The 17,490-nt window shown below is 48.6% G+C and overlaps 1 protein-coding gene and 1 long non-coding RNA gene across 8 annotated transcripts in view; one reads left to right on the forward strand and one right to left on the reverse strand.

The window, feature by feature from the left end:
• The window catches only part of LOC106729685, a 42,649-nt gene that overhangs the window by 14,907 nt on the left and 10,252 nt on the right, over positions 1-17,490 (forward strand). For 3 of the 5 annotated variants that reach the window (XR_004319345.1, XR_004319342.1, XR_004319343.1), the window contains exons 4-5: positions 1,133-1,296; positions 3,540-3,698. The exons of 1 other annotated variant lie outside the window; for it this stretch is intronic. This is a non-coding gene — a long non-coding RNA (uncharacterized LOC106729685). The remainder of the gene's footprint in view (positions 1-1,132; positions 1,297-3,539; positions 3,699-17,490) is intronic. One more of the 5 variants, XR_004319344.1, reaches the window with a different exon arrangement.
• GABBR2 (gamma-aminobutyric acid type B receptor subunit 2) overlaps positions 1-17,490 on the reverse strand; it is a 352,698-nt gene that overhangs the window by 3,699 nt on the left and 331,509 nt on the right. For all 3 annotated transcript variants that reach the window (XM_014559751.2, XM_006185246.3, XM_032478052.1), the window contains 5 exons: positions 12,016-12,126; positions 7,637-7,861; positions 5,346-5,528; positions 1,712-1,841; positions 941-1,058 (listed from right to left, as the gene is read on the reverse strand). In XM_014559751.2, coding sequence (XP_014415237.1) covers positions 941-1,058; positions 1,712-1,841; positions 5,346-5,528; positions 7,637-7,861; positions 12,016-12,126 — 767 coding nt within the window. The remainder of the gene's footprint in view (positions 1-940; positions 1,059-1,711; positions 1,842-5,345; positions 5,529-7,636; positions 7,862-12,015; positions 12,127-17,490) is intronic.

Here is a 17,490-nt window from a genome sequence, read left to right on the forward strand (position 1 = left end):
TCCTGTTTGCCTTTTCACTAATTCATTGCTGAAGACCTACTCAGTGCTGGAACCTCTGTTCAGTCCAGGGGACGTATGAAGGGCTATGCCTTGCCCTCACGGTGCTTGCACTCTAGTGCAGGGAACTAATACGCAGACCACTGATGAATGCCATGTAACCATCAGTAATGGTACTGGACCATCAGCTGCGAGGCTCTGGAACTAACTGGGTTGAGATGCTATTGGCTCTAAGACCAAAGGGCCCCAAATGACACTGCAGTTGGTGCCTGGGCTCCCTTTGCTGGCTCCTTACCTCTTGTCACTTCCCAGGGAACAAGTTTCAGAGTCAACATTTTAAATTACTGCTTCCAATCTGCTGTAAACTGGGAAGAACTAAAAATTGCCACGGGGGACCAAGCTACTGGAGATGTCCAGGTCTTTGCTTTGATGTCACCTTCTCTGACCACCCTATGTAAAATGATACTTCTTAAGCCCTTCCCTGCTTTATTTTTCTCCAGAGCACCTATCACTTAACATACAAAGGTTTGCTTTCTTATTAAGTTATTGTCTTGCCAGACAGAATGTAAACTCTGTGGAGGGATTTTATCTGTTTTTGTCACGGCTGTGCCTGGCACATACTAGGTCTCAGTAAATCGGTGTTAGGTGACTGTGGTTGTTTTATATACATCACAAAGGCAGAGAACATGGGATTTGATGTTGGACAGACCCAGTTCAAATCCTGTCTCCTACATTTAGCAACTGGTGAGCTTTAGCAGGTCACCTCCCCTCTTTGAGTATTAGTCTTTTCAGCTGTAAGATGAGCATTGTAATTTGACCTGCCTCATGGGATTACTGTGGAGTCCAAGTGAAATAATGCACGTGAAAACATGGTGCCAGTTGTAAACTCTTGGGCGGGAGGAACGTTCTCTATGGCAATAATTCTCAAGGAGAAGGTACTTACTGTTCTGGGGAGTTTATATCTTCTATAGGATCTTTGCATGTTCGAGAGGGCTCTGTTGTGTTCCACTGTAGCTGCGGATTTTGATCGAGGTGATTTTTTAAAATGGCCTTTCCTCCATCTGAATGCAAAACAATATTGCAATAGATTCTGTTAACTTGATTTTGAAAAATCAACAATGCAATCATTTTTTAGGATAGTGGCCCAAGGAGACGGAATGCAAAAGAGCCCATCGTCCCTCTGCACCCTCTCTGCTGTGGTCTCTGCAGCAGCTCTCCGGAGCTCGCTTTTTAAGAGCTGTACCATGTGTCTTGTTTAGCTGCATCATAATTAATGAATCCACCTCGAGTGATGAACGTGTAAGTTAATTCCAGCTTTTCTTGCCTACAGGTAGTGTTATGATAAATACTGTGTGTCTACACCTTTGCCCACGTGGGAGTATTTCCAAGGGGCAGCCTCCTGCTAGGGGGATTGCTAGTCAAGGGGCTTAACACCTGACATTTGGAGAGTGCCAGACCGACTTCCAGAACGTTGCAGGAGGATGCCCAGTTCCACACACTCTTACTGACACTGGGAATCTTTTTAAAAGCTTTCTGAAATGCGGGCAAAAAATGGACTGTTATTTCCCAAGTGGTTGGTGGAGCTGAGCAACATATCATCTTACTGACCACTCCTTTCCTGTACGTGCATGAGTACCTTTCCTGTACAACTTCCTCGTCTGTAAAATGGAAGAGGGGAGGCTGGTGTCATACCCAGGGCCCCCCCGCCTCCTACCTGTGCTCTCGGTGAAGTTCCCCAGGTTGAGGATGTCGTTGAGCTCTTGGTAGTGGTTCTGTTTAATGTAAGTGGTCTTTTCTGGTGTGTCCTGCAGCTGCATGGTGACCTCTTCCAAGTCTTTATCCAGCTAGAAGACAAAGGCTCCGGCTGAGTCAGAGCCCCCGGCCCAGCCCCTGCCCTGGCCCTGGCTGCCAGGCCTCAGAGCCAGGAAGCGGTTCACAGGGTCACAGGGTCACAGGGTCACAGGGCTGGGCCTTGGCTGGCCTCAGGAGGGCACTGAGAGACACATGGGCTGCTGCGTGTTGGGGAGGAGACACAGAAGGCGCTTGCCCACACTTGTTCCAGGAGAAGCTATGCTGAGAGAGGCCTGGGCTGTGCAGTGATGTGTTCAGTGCAGGTGTGAGCCTTGACGGAGCAGCTAAGCAAGCCTGGGGAGGCAGGGGGAGGGGGAGGGGAGTGGGGAGGCAGGGCAAGAGAGCATCAGTGCACAGGCTCTGAGGTTGGACAGGCCTGGGGGCAAACTCAAGGCTGCCCCTTACTGGCTGTGTATTGGCTGGTGAGAACTGAGTCTCAACTCCTTCATCTGTAGAATGGGGTAATAGCAGTATCTATCTCATGGGGATTAAGTGAGATGATGCAGTCAAAGTTTATTCCAATGCCTGCCACATAAGAAGGGTAACCTGCTACTGTCACAATACTACTATAATTATTATTATTGATACTAGCGGGATCCTCGGTGGGGAGGACACATCTGTAGGGCTGGTCAGCTCTGAGCCTCACACTGTCACAGAGACTCAGGCCAGTAGGAGCTCCTGCAAAGGGGTTAATCAGGATGGATCCCAGTTGCTTCCAAGTTACATAAAAATCAGATGCAAGCTCTGGGACATTTCAGCCCCTGAGATGCCTGGGGAGTGGGTGTGGGTTGGGGAGAGTAGTGGGCATCCTGCTACAGGTAAGGGAGAGGAAGTCATAAACTGCTATTCCGATGGCAAGAGCACAGCCATTAAACTGTTTAATTAGTTTTCATGTGGAGGAGGAGAGAAAGAAGTTTTTTCTGTGTGATTCAGACAGCAGGGCTAGAATCAAAGAGTAGAGGCAACAGGAGGCCAGACTGTGATTCAGTCCCAGGAAAACCCCAACTTTTTAGGGTTTTTGCCCATGGCCGGCATCTCAGGTTTCCTAAAGTGAGTGAACTTCTCATCGCTGGAGGGTGCAAGTGGAGTTCGAATGTCAAGGCCCAGGGACGTGCGGTATCACTAGTCCCTGAGAGGCCTGATATGACAGCAGAATCAGCAGTGGGCTTTGGGGGACAGAAACCTTTCCTGCTTTGATCCCGTGGCACATGGAGGGCTGTCCCATGCTACAGCTGTCCGCTTTAGAGGCACGGACAGCTGTGCTGCGGATCTTTGGGGCAGAGTATAGTGAGTCCCCCAAAACGTTGCCAGATTGAACAAATAAAAATTCAGAATGCCCAGTCACCTTTGAATTTCAGATAACAAGAATCAAAATTTCAGATAATAAGGAATAAAAAATTTTAAGTATAAATATATCCCAAATATTATATAGGACATATTTACACTAAAAATATGATTGGTTGCTTGTCAGAAAATCTAATTTAACTGGACATCCTGTACTTAATCTGGCAATCCCACATCTCATTTCTTTCTTGGGCCTGTCTGGCTAGAGACGACATTTCCCAGCCCTCCAGTGTGATCACATACGTTCTTGCCAGTGTAACTGGAGCAGAACCAAAATGTATGCAACTTGCGCATCACTTGCTTAAAAGGCGATCCCTTGCATGGACTTCCTTTCTCTTCCCTTCCAGGGACTGGGAACAGGACATGCTGTCCACGCAGCTTTAAGTGTTCTAGTGAGGAAGACACCTTGGGGACTGGCAGACAATTAAGAGTAAAAGAGCCTCAGTCAGCAGTGACCTTGGGCAGAACTGTCTGCCAACCTGGACCTCTCTCCCCAGGACTGTCAGGTGAGAGAAATAAACATGTATCTTCTTTGGGCCACTCTATTTTGGGGCCTCTATTATAACAACTTAGCCAGTACCCTAACAGCTCACTTTTCTTTGTTCCTTTCCTGTCCCACTCATCAATCAGAGTTCCTCCCTTAAAGACATAACCCAAGGATCATGGGCTTGGTCACACCTGAGACCTAAAGGGAGGGCTGGAGAAGGGGAAGGTGATTCGGTTTCTCCTCCCTAGTGTAGAAAGTCCAGATTTGAGGTTTGGCTTGGGCACCAAGGAATCCGATTATGGCCTCTCTAGACTATTCAAGGACCAGTTAAGGACTTTCAGGACAAAAGTGAGGTCTGTTGCAGCAAACTCTCCCTCCTGAGACGTTCCTCCTCACTTCCTCCTCTCTTGCTGTGCATCACACAGATGTGAGTGGTTACGGGTTGTGTTGGGAGAGTGAAAAATGGAGGCGGGGATATACTTAGGAAGCTGCTTATGAGACAGTAATACATACTGGCCTCTGCCCTGGGTTTCTGACACAGGGCTCCTGAAACCCTTGTAATTTCCTGGGTGTTGGGGTATCTTTTGTTCTAACTGGGCAACTGTGGGTGGGCTCCAGGATGAGGGCTGGTCACCAGAAAGAATGAGCCATGATTAGAAACCAGGAATTTTCAGCCTTGTCCCCCATCCTCTTGAGGAGGGAGAAAGGCTGAAAATAGAGTTAATGATCAATCATGCCTGGTAACAGAGCCTCCATAAAACCCCAACATGTGGGGTTTGGAGAGCTTCCGGGTTGGCGAACACATCCACACTGGGAGGGTGACGTACCCCAGCTCCACGAGACACAAGCTTCTGTGCTCAGGAGCCCCTGGCCTCTCCCACTGTATCCCCTCCTGGCTGTTCATCTGTATCCTTTATCATATCCTCTAATAAACTGGTAAATGTAAGTAAGTGTTCCCCTGAGTTCTGGGAGCTGCTCTAGCAAATTAATTGAACCTGAGGAAGGGGTCATGGAAACGTCTGGTGTGTGGCCAAGTTGGACAGGATTGTGGGTAACCAGGGGGCCCACTACTTGTGACTGGCATCTGAAGTAGGGTGGGGGTGGTCTGTGGGATAGGCTGAGGAGCCTTTAACCTCTGGGGTCTGACACTATGTCTAGGCAGATGGTGTTAGAATGAGTTAAATTCTAGTACACCCAGATGGTGTTGAAGAGAACTGCTTGGTTCGGGAACTCCCTCCCCCTCCCCCTTGACACACACACACATTTGGTGACCAGAAGTGTCAGAAGTGAAGAGTTCTGTGTGAGTGGTAAAGGAGACAGACAGGAGGTAGAAAACTAAGTTTTCCCAAATCAGTGCTATAATCTGGGGGCTCACAAATCTCTTAAGAACTTTCTTTCTGAAGATGCCTTGAATCGAGGCATTGCTGTAACCCAAGAGCCTTGGCCAGATGGACAATAAACTTCTATGAGATTCTGACAAACTGCCTCTGTCTAGTTTATGTTCCCGTGGTTCTTAACAGCATAATGACAGCAGATGGGACTGCACAGCCATGATGTGTGGGTGTCCTAGGGGAGCCGAGGTGGGGAGCGGCAGCTCGGAGTCCCTGCACGGGCCGGGGGCTCCCGTGGAGGATGGGGCCCTGGTGACCAGCACTGTGGGAGGTACCTCTGTGATCTTCATTCGCAGGCGGTGGTTTTCTGACTGCAGGCCCTCTAGGCGGGATGTGCTTGCTTGGTTCACACTGGTGACTGAGGTGGAGGTTTTAGAATCTTCTTTCTTCTGATTCTGAGTGAACTGAAATCGTCTGTTCTGAGTTGCTGCGTCTGGGTTTGTTCTCAGAGTGATGAGCTGAAAGGACAAAAGTAGAGCTGAGAAGAGAACCCTGGGGTCTTTCCTCTCAGGCCCCATCCAGTCCCTCCCAGCAGGGCCTGCACTGGAGGCAACATGGGGCCCCAGGAAGGACACAGTCTGAGAGTCTGGAGCCCTGGGCTCAGGCTTGTCTCTGGCCCTTGCTTGTGTGTGACCTCGCGCAGGCCTCTTCCTGTCTCTGAGTCTCGGTTTTCTTCCTTGCCGGTAGAAGTCTGGTCTCCTGACCCTGATTCCACCCGCATCCTTGCCATCCCGCTTATGCCCTGCTCCAGCTGAGCCTCACTCTGCCTCAGGCCTTGCTCCATGTAGAAAATAAACCTGAAGGTGACAGCTGTGAAGACAGTGGGAGGAGAGTGAAGGCTTGTGCTTGTTAGAACCATGGCCGTGGCCCCTGTCCACTAGGACTTCTGGTTCAGAGGTGAGAGGCGGGGATGGAGGAAGGACTCAGATCATCACCAGGCCAGGCATTCAGGGCACAGTGCTCAGCACGGTGCTGTGGGCCTGAGCTAGGCTCTGGGGAGGGCCTGGAAGGATGGGAGGGTAAGGGAATTCCAGGGGGAAGAAATGGCACATGCAGATGCAGGGGGGCTCAGGGTACTTATAGAGAAAGGCAGCTGGATGATGGACAGGGTTCTCTGGGGAGCCTAGAGGGATCCAGTGATCCTGAAAGCCAGCCCAGTATCGGGCACTTGATCCTGGAGCCAGGAGGGCAGTGAAGAGCTGTCGAGGGTGACAAAGCAGAGTGTCCTGATCAGAGCTGGGCTTAGGGTCAACCTGGCATCTTCACAGGGTGGAGAGAACATGTGAGTGCACGCAGAGAAGTTGTGGGCTTGGCCTGGAGCCTGGGAAAGTGTCGACACCCAAAGGAAGGAGTACATGCCAGAGGTGTTCTGGGGCACAGCTGAGCCTGACTGGGGACTGACTGCGTGCCCAGGGGAGAGGAAAGATCACTGGGGTCCCGTGGCTCCTCCATCCAAAATAACCACTGACCTGAGAGATATTTTCCTGACATTATCCCACCCAGCAGTGGGCGGGTGAATTGGAGGCCTTGACCTCTTTAGTAGGCTGATCTGTGTAGAGAAAACCTAACCTCGGTGGGGCCCAAGAATAAAGGAAGACGCAGAAGACAGAGTTAAGAAGTTATTGACTCAAGCTGGGTAGGATAATATCTGGAAGCTATCACTCAGGTAAGCCCTGCAGATGAATGAAAATGTAAGTGGCTGTTAAAAATGGTTATTCCTTTTCACCCACTAGTGCTACTTCTGTGACTCTAGCTTAAGGGAATGACTGGAAACAAGAAAAGTGTATTATGTAGGAGAAATAAAAGTACACTTATAATATAAGAAATCTGGAAATACTGTAATGCTCACCCATAAGGGATCAAGAAGACAAGTAGGTTACAGAACTTCCCCTCAATGATGGTTATGAATGTGGGAAAATACAAGGGGCAAAAGCTAAGTGAAAAAGGCAACTACAAAGCATGCTATAATTACAGCTGTGTCTGACTCACAGACGTAGAATACAAACTTGTGGTTGCCAAGGGGGCGCGGGGTGGGAAGGGACAGACTGGGATTTTAAAAAGTAGAAAAGATAAACAAAATTATACTGTATAGCACAGGGAAATATATACAAGATCTTGTGGCAGCGAAAAAAAATGTGACAATGAATATATGTATGTTCATGTATAACTGAAAAATTGTGCTCTACACTGGAATTTGACACAACATTGTAAACTGACTATAACTCAATAAAAAAATGTCAAAAAAAATTACAGCTATATCTGAAAAAACATCACTGCCTAAGCACTAAAAAAAAGACTGGAAGGATACATCAAAAATATTAACAGTAAAAAAACCAAACCAAAACATTAACAGTGGTTATTTTTGGGTGGGGGGACTATGTGAGAGTTCTGAAAAATCTGATTTTTGCTTTTCTGCATCTTCTAAACTTTGTGATGTGAATTGTGTTCATCAGTTAAAGAAAAAAGTGCATAAGACTTTTAGAAAGTGGAGGAAACTCAGCAATCCCCTTGTGAGGCCGGACAGGATGGCAGAGTGGTGAGAGTGGGGGCAGAGGACTGCCTGTACCTTGGGCACAAACACCAGGCAAAGGGTGATGGTGCTGCAGAAGATGATGACCAGGGCCACGATGCAGAACTGCACGTTGGGCTGGTCGCGGGTCAGGAAGGAGACGGCGGCCCCAATGATGCACATGATCCCCACGTTGTAGACGCTCATCCCAATGTACTTGCTGTCGTTGAGGGCAGGGATGCTGACGTTGCGGGTCTCCCAAGCTAAGAAACAACCGAACAACTGCAGCGGTGACAAAAAGGGGAGAGAGGTGGTCATTACCAAGCAGCTCCTGCTCTGAGAAGCTGCTGAACTGAGGGTTACTCTGGAGGTGGGGGTTGGGGAGGGAGGCTGGGGGCTTGCTGCTGTCTGGGTCTTCTGGATATCACCATCTGTCCCCACTGTGGCCCCAGGTTGAGTCCTTCCGAGGAAATGCAGGCTGGGGTGTTCGCTGTCTGGTTCTCCTTCACCCCCACCACTGGTTCACGCACAGATGCACAGGAGGCGGCAGTGGGAAGGAACGTCAGACATGATCTCAACCACGTCGCCTTGCTCCACAGAGAACCCGAAGGCCCAGAGAGGAGGAAGGCGCTTGCCCAAGGCCACACAGCAATCTGGTGACAAAAGTGGACTGTGTCCCTAGAAGTTCAGTCCAGTCTTTTTTCTGTTGAACCAGACAGAGCCCCTGTGTCTGGGACTTCTATTACCCCCCAGTGCACACAGTCACACAGAATAGAGAGACTGCGTTTCCTAGCCGTCCTTGAAGCTAGGTGTGATATGACTAGGTTCTGGACAATGCCATGTAGGTGAAAGTGGTGTGTACAAGTTCTAGCAAGTGTCTTTAGAGGAAAATGCTATTCTCCTTCCTCCACTCCAGCAGATGGAGTGGAATGTGATGGGTGGAGCTTGAGCAGCCATCTTAGACTATAAAGTCATCTTAGACCATGATGTGGAAGATGCGTGATGAAGATGAGGGAGGCAAGATGCAAGGGACTAAGAGTCTAAGAGCCTCCACACAAGCTCTTCTGCTTACCTGAGAGGGAAATTAACTACCTTTTTTTAAACTACTGTTTTTGTAGGTTTTCTGTCACTTGCAGCTCTACTCCTAACCAATTCATGTCCTAGCTGAAATGAGTAGAAGTCAAACGTGATCTGAATCAGGGTGTTTAGGGTTTAGCCTGCAAGGGTTGTCTAAAGGAAGGGCAGGTGCCAGAGAAAGTGCAGGCGGAATGTGGGGCAGAATGGTGGTGTGGGCGGGAGGGAGAGCTGATCAGGACTGCTGACTGGTGCAGGGGTTTTGGCTGTGGGCCAGCCCCTCCAGGAGGTCTTCCTACAAAGGCCCCCTTTCCCTCTGGCTTTATCACTGAAGTTTGGGGCATCCAACAGCTGCACAAGCCATTTAACTTCATCCAGGGCCTACACTCTGAGGTTTGATTTAATTGGCAGCACAATGCCATGTGGTAGAGTCCAGAGGGTCTGGAATCTGCTCTGCTATCCCCTGGCTGTGTGACTTTGGGTAAATCATATCACCTCTCAGAACCTCAGTTTCAGTATCTGTGAAATGGGAATAACAGTAACACCTATCTCAGGGCTTCTATCTAGACGAAATGAGAAGATGGGTGTGAAAGCATTTTGTAAACTGATATGTCTGATAGAAAAATAAGTTAGTAACTATTTTATAATTGGTTATTTTGTTTTACAACCACAGTTGTAGTTTGCTCCTTTTAAGTGTTTTATCTTACAGATGGACATGTTATTTTTTAAAAATTCCAATTAAAGTGGGAACCAGAGCCCAGGAAGCAGATACTGAGTGAGAGAAGGAAACATGCACTGTTGAAAGCCTGCTTTGTGCTGGGTCCTTGGAGTGCGGCCCCTTCAGTCCCACAGCAGCCGTGCCAGCTGGGCGGGCCTGTCCCCGTCCTACAGGGGAGGAAACGGAGGCTGGGCAAGGCGAAATGACCTGCCTCCAGTCCCACAGCAACGTGTCAGGGCTGAGTGGGTGCCTGGGATGCCTGCTCCTTGCCACACTAATGATGGGCCACCAAACCATCACAAGAGTCCACTGGTCATAAAATGTGGGCAAGTCTGGGGACCTAGTAGTTGGCTGCAAATCTCTGACGAGTGTCAGGAAGAAACAGAGGGTAACCTGTTCTCAGGCCTTCAAGAAGTAGAATGAGTGTTCACAGTCACATGTTACACTGAGGCTGATTCAAGTTGAGGATAAGGAAGAACTTTCTAGAAAAGCAATCCATCTGTGGTAGGTTGAAATAGTGGCCCTTAAAGATATGTCCACATCCTAATCCCTGGAAGCTGTCAATGTGACCTTATTTGGAAAAAAGGTCTTTGCAGATAATTAAGGTTCTCAAGACAAGATCATCCTGGATGGCCCAGGTGGAGGTAGAGACTGGAGTCATGCAGCCACAACCCAAAGAATGCCTGGAGCCATCAGATGCTGGGAGAGGCAAGGGAGCGTTTCCCCCTGGAGCCTTTGGAGGGAGCATGGCTGTGCCTAGATTTCAGACTTCTGGCCTCCAGAACTGTGAGAGAATACATTTCAGTAGTTTTAAGCCACCAGTTTGTATTTGCTACTGCAGCCACAGGAAACTGATACACCATCCATAGATGGCACAGGCTGAAGGGGGTGAGCTCCCCATCACTGGAGGTGTGGAAGCAGTGAGTGAATGAACACTTGTTAGGGATGCTCAGGGTGGGCTGGGGGGCTGACACATCTGAGAGCAGAACCGGCCTACAGGGCTGTGTATGTTCCTTCCACCCTGAGATTCTGTGGTTTCAGAACAGAAGGGGCCGGGAGGTGGGATTTTGGTCATGAGCCTTAAGGGCCAGGAGGGCTGTGGACGGTTCCTTGCACATGCTGGAAACAGTAAAGCATTTGTGCTGTCAAATAAAGAGCTTTTATGGACATGATCTGGGTGAAGGTATTAGTTTCTCTGGAAGAGATACAGTCACCTCCATTCACTTTTGGAAGTAGGTGGAGAAGATAATAGATGGCCAAAACATTACAGACAAATCCAGTTTAAAGAGTCAGTCTGATTCACCATTATCTAATTTCACAGAGTCTCAGGATCAAGGAACATGGAGGCTGGAGGGATCCTGGAGAGAGTCTAGCTTCATGCGCTTTACTCAGCAAGGGCCGAGAAACTCAAGTAATTGATGCTGCATGCCTTCCATGAAGGGAGCTCCTTCCCGCCCAGGGGCTCGATCACCTTTGTGGACACTGCTCTGTTAGACAGATCCTTCTTTATTAAACTCGAGGGCTGCCTTCTGACAACTCTGTGCATGATGGGTCTGCTTTGGGGTCTGTACTCCCTGTCTCTGACAGCCCTGGTGACCATGTCCTCAAGGTCCCGTTTCTACTTCATGCATGTCCTGTTACGTCATGGGGCCCAGACTGTACCCCAGTGGTCCTCAAAGGATCTCCATGGAAACCACAAGAAGGTCTCAACTAGTATGAAGTGGGGGGCACCCTTTGCCTGGGGCTCTGTAACACATGATCTTCTGGTGTGGCCCTGTGCAGGACCAGGATTAATAACAGTTCTCTGAAGCAGCAGCAGGTAAGGATGCATTTGAGCAGCACAAGAAATGGCCTTTGGAGAGGGCTTCATTCTCAGCCTTTAAGTGGTAGCCACACAGAGGCAGATGGTGGCTTAACTTTCCTATGGAAAGATCTGAGGTGCAGTGGCCAGCATCCTGACCCTGGAGGGATTTAAGTGGAGGCATGGCTTGCACAGGATGTGAAGAGAAGGTTCAAGGGTTAACCTGGGGTAAGGTAGGGTGAGACTCCCTTTTCAAGTCCTTCCTAACTTTGAAATTCTACAACCGTGAGAGGTGGGCTTGGTATGTGATCTTTGATTACACAGATGAATGGAGTGGGAGGAGTATTGGGTTTGGAGATTGGAGGTTACCAGGTGGCCTTCAGCAATTCATTTAACTTCTCTGAGCCTTACTTTCCCCATCTATAAAATGGGGATGATTCCACTCACCTCCCACAGGAGGTAGATTCAGTGAAATGCAGGGATGTGAACATGCGCTAGGTGTTATCAGACTGCTGTTCAGGGAGCAGGACAGGGGCAGCTGGGAAGCACGCTCACAGGCTTGGGGGTTACTCTCTAGCTAAGACCTTGACTCTGCCACTTACTAGCTGAGTGACCTCGGGCAAACCAAGCCTCAGCGTCCTCATCAGTGGGAAATGGGGACATGATTTGTACCTATCTCACATGGGGTTGTGCGACTGAAATGACATGTGCCAGACACTGAGCCTGGCGTGGAGTAAGTGCCTGGTCCTGGGGGCTCTGGTTATTTTTATGTTGACGGAGGCCCCAGGGAGAGAGCTCTGACAGAGAAGCATTTCCCCACGCTGCCTCCTGCTCTGCACCTACCATGAGAAGCCCCTTATAGGCATAGACGATGCCGAGCCAGATGGTCATGTGGGTGTTCTCACAGTGCTCCAGGAGAGGGCGGATGGAGATGTCCCGTCCTGCTGGGTCCGGCTGTGCAAAGAGAAGACAGAAACTGTTGGTGTCGCAACATCATATACACATACACACCGTATGCGGAGAGAGCTGATGGCTACTCTAAAGCTTTATTTAAGTTATACAGTCTTATATAGCAAAGAAGAATGACAAGGGAAATGGTTAACTGGTAGTGTCTGGCTCAAGGTCAGAAGACCCTTTATGTTTTGGTAAATCATGTTCGTGTTGGCACCAGCAAGCCTTACAGCTTATCAGGGCAGAATGTATGAGAAACAGCTGCTTCACAATATTCTTCTTGGACTCCGGCGGCTGTGCCTGTCTTAGGTTGCCCCCCTCTGGGGATCTTACCCGTCATTGGCTAACCAGCCTTCTCACCTCTGAGCCTGCAGCTTTTTATAACTTGTTTACCATTCCAGCCCAAGGCTCGTTCCTTTGTTCCCACAGTCGGGGGGCTACAGAAACCCAAGGATGGCACTGGCCATCTTCCCAGCAGCCAAGTCCCTGTTTGACAGTCCTTTCCTCTCCCATGAGCCACAGCCAGTGCCACCATCCAGGAGGCCTTTTGGACCCCACCTCTGTGTTCCATGGGGCTCACGCCTCAACCAGTATTGGTTACCTCTGTTTGTTGGTTGTGATTCAGCTCTGAACTTCAGTTATCTGAGTTCTTCATATCTTTCCAACTTGATTCAGAGCTCCTAAGAGTAGGGACTGGGTCACTTCTGTACCCCTAGTACCTAGCACAAGACCTGGCCCAGAGCAGGCATCTGTGACGTTTGTTAGAAGAGTGAGGGCGAGAATGAGGCACACAGTTAGGTCAGGAGGCCTTCAGGTGTCTCTGGAATTAACTCAGGCAGTTGGAGGTTCAGTATCTACTGGCTGGGCCAAGCACGGGGCCTGCCAAACCCTTTTAAGGAGACCCTCTTGCCCACCACCTCCACTGAGGGAGCAATGGTGGCAGCCATGTTATGTACCACATGACCCTTCCTGGGCTGGAGCTGATTGGACAAGGGGTGGGCACCAGACCCTAGGCAGCCAATCCAGGGGCTTATCAGAGACCTAGGAAGTTTCCTAGTGCAAACTGCTCTGCCCAAAGAGGGGTGGTGGAGAGGATTCAATCCAAGCACGTTCTCTCAGGAGTCTGAACTGGGAAACTGTGGAATCAGCCAGGTGGTGGCAAGAGGAGAAAAAGACACCCAGGGAGTGAAAAAATATCTACTGTACACATATATTTTTTCTGAGCCATTTGCGAGTAAGTTGCAGACATCCTGGCGCTTCTTTACCTCTAAACATGTAGCATGTATTTCCTAAGAACAAGGGATTCTCTCATATAACCATGTACACTTACCAAATTCAGAAAATTTGACATTGATACGGTATATTATCTAATACAGTACTCATTTTACAACTTTGCCGACTGGCCCATTAATGTCCTTTAAGGACCCAATCCAGAACCATGTCGCATTCACTTGTCATGTCTGCAGTCAGCCTTGGAATCAGCCCTTTCTCCTTCAATCTCAAACAAGACCACAGCCTCCTTTCATGTCATTGATGTATCTGAAGATTCCAGGTCAGTTATTTTGTATAATGTCCCTCAATTGGGTTTGTCTGAATGTGTTTCCATGATTAGATTCAGGTTATGTATTTTTGGCAGGAATCCTGTATAAGTGATGTTCTCACCTCTTCAATGTTTCACATCAGGGGCACTTGATGGCACTTGCCCCATTATTGGTGATGCTTGTGATCATTTGGTTGAGGTGATGTCTGCCAGATCTCTTTACTTCAGAGGTACCATTTCCCCCTTGTAATTAATAAATAATCTGTGGGAGATACTTTGAGACTATGTGAGTATATTGTTCCCCCACAAACTAACTCAGTGGTTTCAGCATCCATTGATGATTTCTATCTGATTACTTTGGTGGCTGCAAATGGTGATTTTCTACCTCTCTCTCTCATTACATTTAAATACTTGGCAATATACTGCTAACAGGCTCTTTCCTTTCCTCCCACTCCTTTATGTGTATCAGTATGGACTTACGGGATCCTTTTAGATTCAATGTCTTATAATCCATTACTATTATTATTTATTTTGCTCAAAATTTTCCAGATTTGGCCAGTAGAAAACTCCTTCATGCTGTCACCTGTGTTTTTTTCCACATGTCCCTATAATTTTTTAAGCACTTTCATATTTCTTGGCACAAGATATTCCAGGCTCTCCCTACACTTTCCTTCCCCCCCGCCCAGTCTTAGAATCAGCCTTTTCTCTGAAGAGTCCTGGTTCTTTTAGCAGAGAATAGTATTTAGAAACCAAGATCTGGGCACTTGATGTGCTCACTGTTCCTAGGGTATCATTACTTTGAGGCCCTTTTATCTCTCTGTCTATCCATCTATCCATCTACCTATCCATCTATCCATCATCATTCAGTCTCTATCATCTATCTATAGATATAGATCAAGATAAAATCCAACACCACAGAGTTCTTCCTTGCTTTCCCTCATTCCATATTTGCTTCTGTATTCTCCCATAGTGAATCCCTAGTTTCTAACAACATCAAAATACTCACTCATTTTTTTCAATTCTATAATAGACACAAAACAGTTTCAAAATTGCTATATCCATACACCAGCAACAACAAATAACTAAAGTTGAAGATTTCCTTGCAAATCTGTTTGTCTTTAGAACTGATCCCACTGAGGGTATCTCATCAAAGATATGTATGGGTGGGGAGGGATATGTGTGAACTCTCTGTCTTTTCTGCTCAATTCTGCTGTGAACCTGAAACTGCTCTAAAAAATAAAATCTATTAATAAAAAAAAGAACAAAAAAAATAACTGTGTTCTGGATGTTGTCCTCTTAAGGCCCAGGGTAAAGCCACATTCCTGAGGGTAAGGGGTAGGCATTCTCAGGGTCAGTCACTAGGAAGAAGGGGCACTTTGGTGGGATCCAGGGACGCAGAAGGCAGACTTCAGGCAGGTGCAGGATGGACACCCTATTTCTCTTGGCCCTGCTCACTAGGCTTGGCCTTTGAGGCAGGCAAGTGGCTGGGCTCCTATGAGTTGAGGAAGATAGTGTCCTGACATGGATGCAGGAGGAGCTGGGAGGGGTGGGGCCTGAGGGCTCAGGCCATTTGGTGACTAGATCACAGTTGCATGCTCTCTCAGGCTTGATTTCCCTTTTGTTGTCCCAAGCCACAGAAAGCTTTAGCTTAGCTTCTTTGGGTCCATGGTCGTTGAGTGCACACACCCGCGGCAGTGCTAGAGGGAGAGCAGGGTCCCCTGCGGCCTCCTCAGTGGTGGCAGTGGGTGCTAGTGAGAGAAACCTAGGGAAAGGTGATCCGCAGGAACCACAGCCAGAGTTGCCAGGGCTAGAGATTTCCCATCCACTGCTACTCCCCCAGGAAGTGGCTGGATTCTAAGGGTGGTGGGGGATTCCTGATACCCTAATTTAATTTAATTGAGGAGACTGAGGAAGAACTTGGACCCGAGGTCAACAGTGACTTAGTGGCATAACTTGGTTTTCTCCAATGTCTGACAGCGAAGCAGACTCAGAACGCAGTAGCACAAGCCCGCTGCGGGCATGCATGAACAGCAGGGCCATTAATGATGACAGTGTCTGTTCTACCATGAAAGGCAGTAATTTATGATGAACTCTTAGATCCTCCATGTAGAGAGGAGTGATTCTGTCATACCCATTTTTCAATGTAATGAAAACTCTATTCATGGGAAGCTGACAATGGTTGCCTGGCTTATTTGCCCCCAGTGACAGAGAGTGCCCTCCTTCCCACTCTTGGTGAGTTTTTTTTTTTTTTTTAAATTGGACCAGAACCTTCTCCTCCTATACTTCCACCTTCGGTCCTTGTCTTTCTCCCAGGGCTCCCCAGAAAGATACCAAACTCTTTTTCCACAGGAGGGGAAGATCTGCCAGGATGCATCACCTCCCTCAACAAGTAGACCTGGTCCTGCAAACCTAGATTTGAGCTCAACACTTCAGGTAGTGCTAAGCACCTTTCTCCAGCTCTCCCTGGCGCTCTAAATAACTACCTTCCACTGGTGATTCATAAATTCCTTGTGGTTGACTAGGACCCCACAGGTAGTTTTCACGGAACTGCTGGTAGCTCTGTCTTCCCCTTTCTGTGGTTGGCATTCCAGCCTGGTTACCTTTTACCTTGTTAGTGCCCCCTCCTCTCCCCTCCCCCCCAATCCTGGTCTGCTCTAACCTCTTCAAATCCTGATTTTTAATCTGGTCTTTCAGTCCCCGACCCATCTCATTAAACTTAAGCACAGCCTTTCCTGCGGAGGTGAGAGGGCAGCAAAAAACCACGGGCCTGCCCAGAGTTCAGAGAAGTCACTGGTCCCAAGGGTGGGCAGAGATGCTTCTACTTAATCTCCCCAGTACACAGGCACTGATCTGGAAATAAGCCAAAAAAAAAAAAATCCTGGTCGTCAGCATCACTCTCACACAGCCCCAGGTTTGTGCACGCTGGCCAGAGTGGCAGTGGTTGGGGGTGGTTTTAGGAATAGGGGATGGGGAATCTGAATAAAGTCAAATCAGCCCTGCATTGAATTTCAAAGAAAACTGTAAGAGCCATGCCTCTTCCTGTATGATCTGTCCTGATCATGCCTGGGACTGGAGTTCAGAGTGCTGGGAGCAGTCACACACATGAAGAGAGATGCTTGACCATGCAACAGGATGTGGTGGGGAACCTGGGCCACTACCTGAGTGCTTACTTGACCTCGTTGTCGTGCACCAAAGTGCCGCTAGAGGGCAGCAAAGAACCGTGTGGAGGGTTCCGCCCAACAGCCGTGGCTCACCCTCTGCTGGGGATGCAGAGCTGCTTGTGTAGCTCAGTGGGGCTGCAAGTGGCGAAGCCGTCAGCAGCAGCGTCCTCTTCTCTAGAAGGCACTCACTGGCCTTAAATTAGGCCAGACCTCCAGGCACCTTGGAAGACCTGCCTCATCCTGCTTTTTGGGCAGTGGGTGAATGGGGGCTACTGAGGAAGGAAGGACTGGCCATCACACTCCCTGTCCCCAGTGTGGGCCAGCCACGTCGCCCAGTGCCAGTGAGCACAGGGCACTGACTCCTGCAGATGCCACGCTAGGATTTGATGTCAGGGCCTGAGCCGGGATTTCAGGCCCACTTCTCTGTACAGTGTGGGCTACAGCATTTCCATTGGCCTAAGAATGTTTCCCTTGCCTTGGATGACTGGTCTGCAAGAACTTTCAGCTTGCTTTTTTCTCTTCTTTATTTTTCTTCCTTGTTGCTCACCTGGGCATTACCTAAGTCATCATTCATTCATTCATTCATACCGTAACTATCAGGCACTACCATTTGCCAGGTATTGTTCTGGGCATGGGGAATGTGACAGTAACCAGGACTGACAAGGG

This window comes from Camelus ferus, chromosome 4 (assembly GCF_009834535.1).
Source record: "Camelus ferus isolate YT-003-E chromosome 4, BCGSAC_Cfer_1.0, whole genome shotgun sequence".
Taxonomy (NCBI): Eukaryota; Metazoa; Chordata; class Mammalia; order Artiodactyla; family Camelidae; genus Camelus; species Camelus ferus.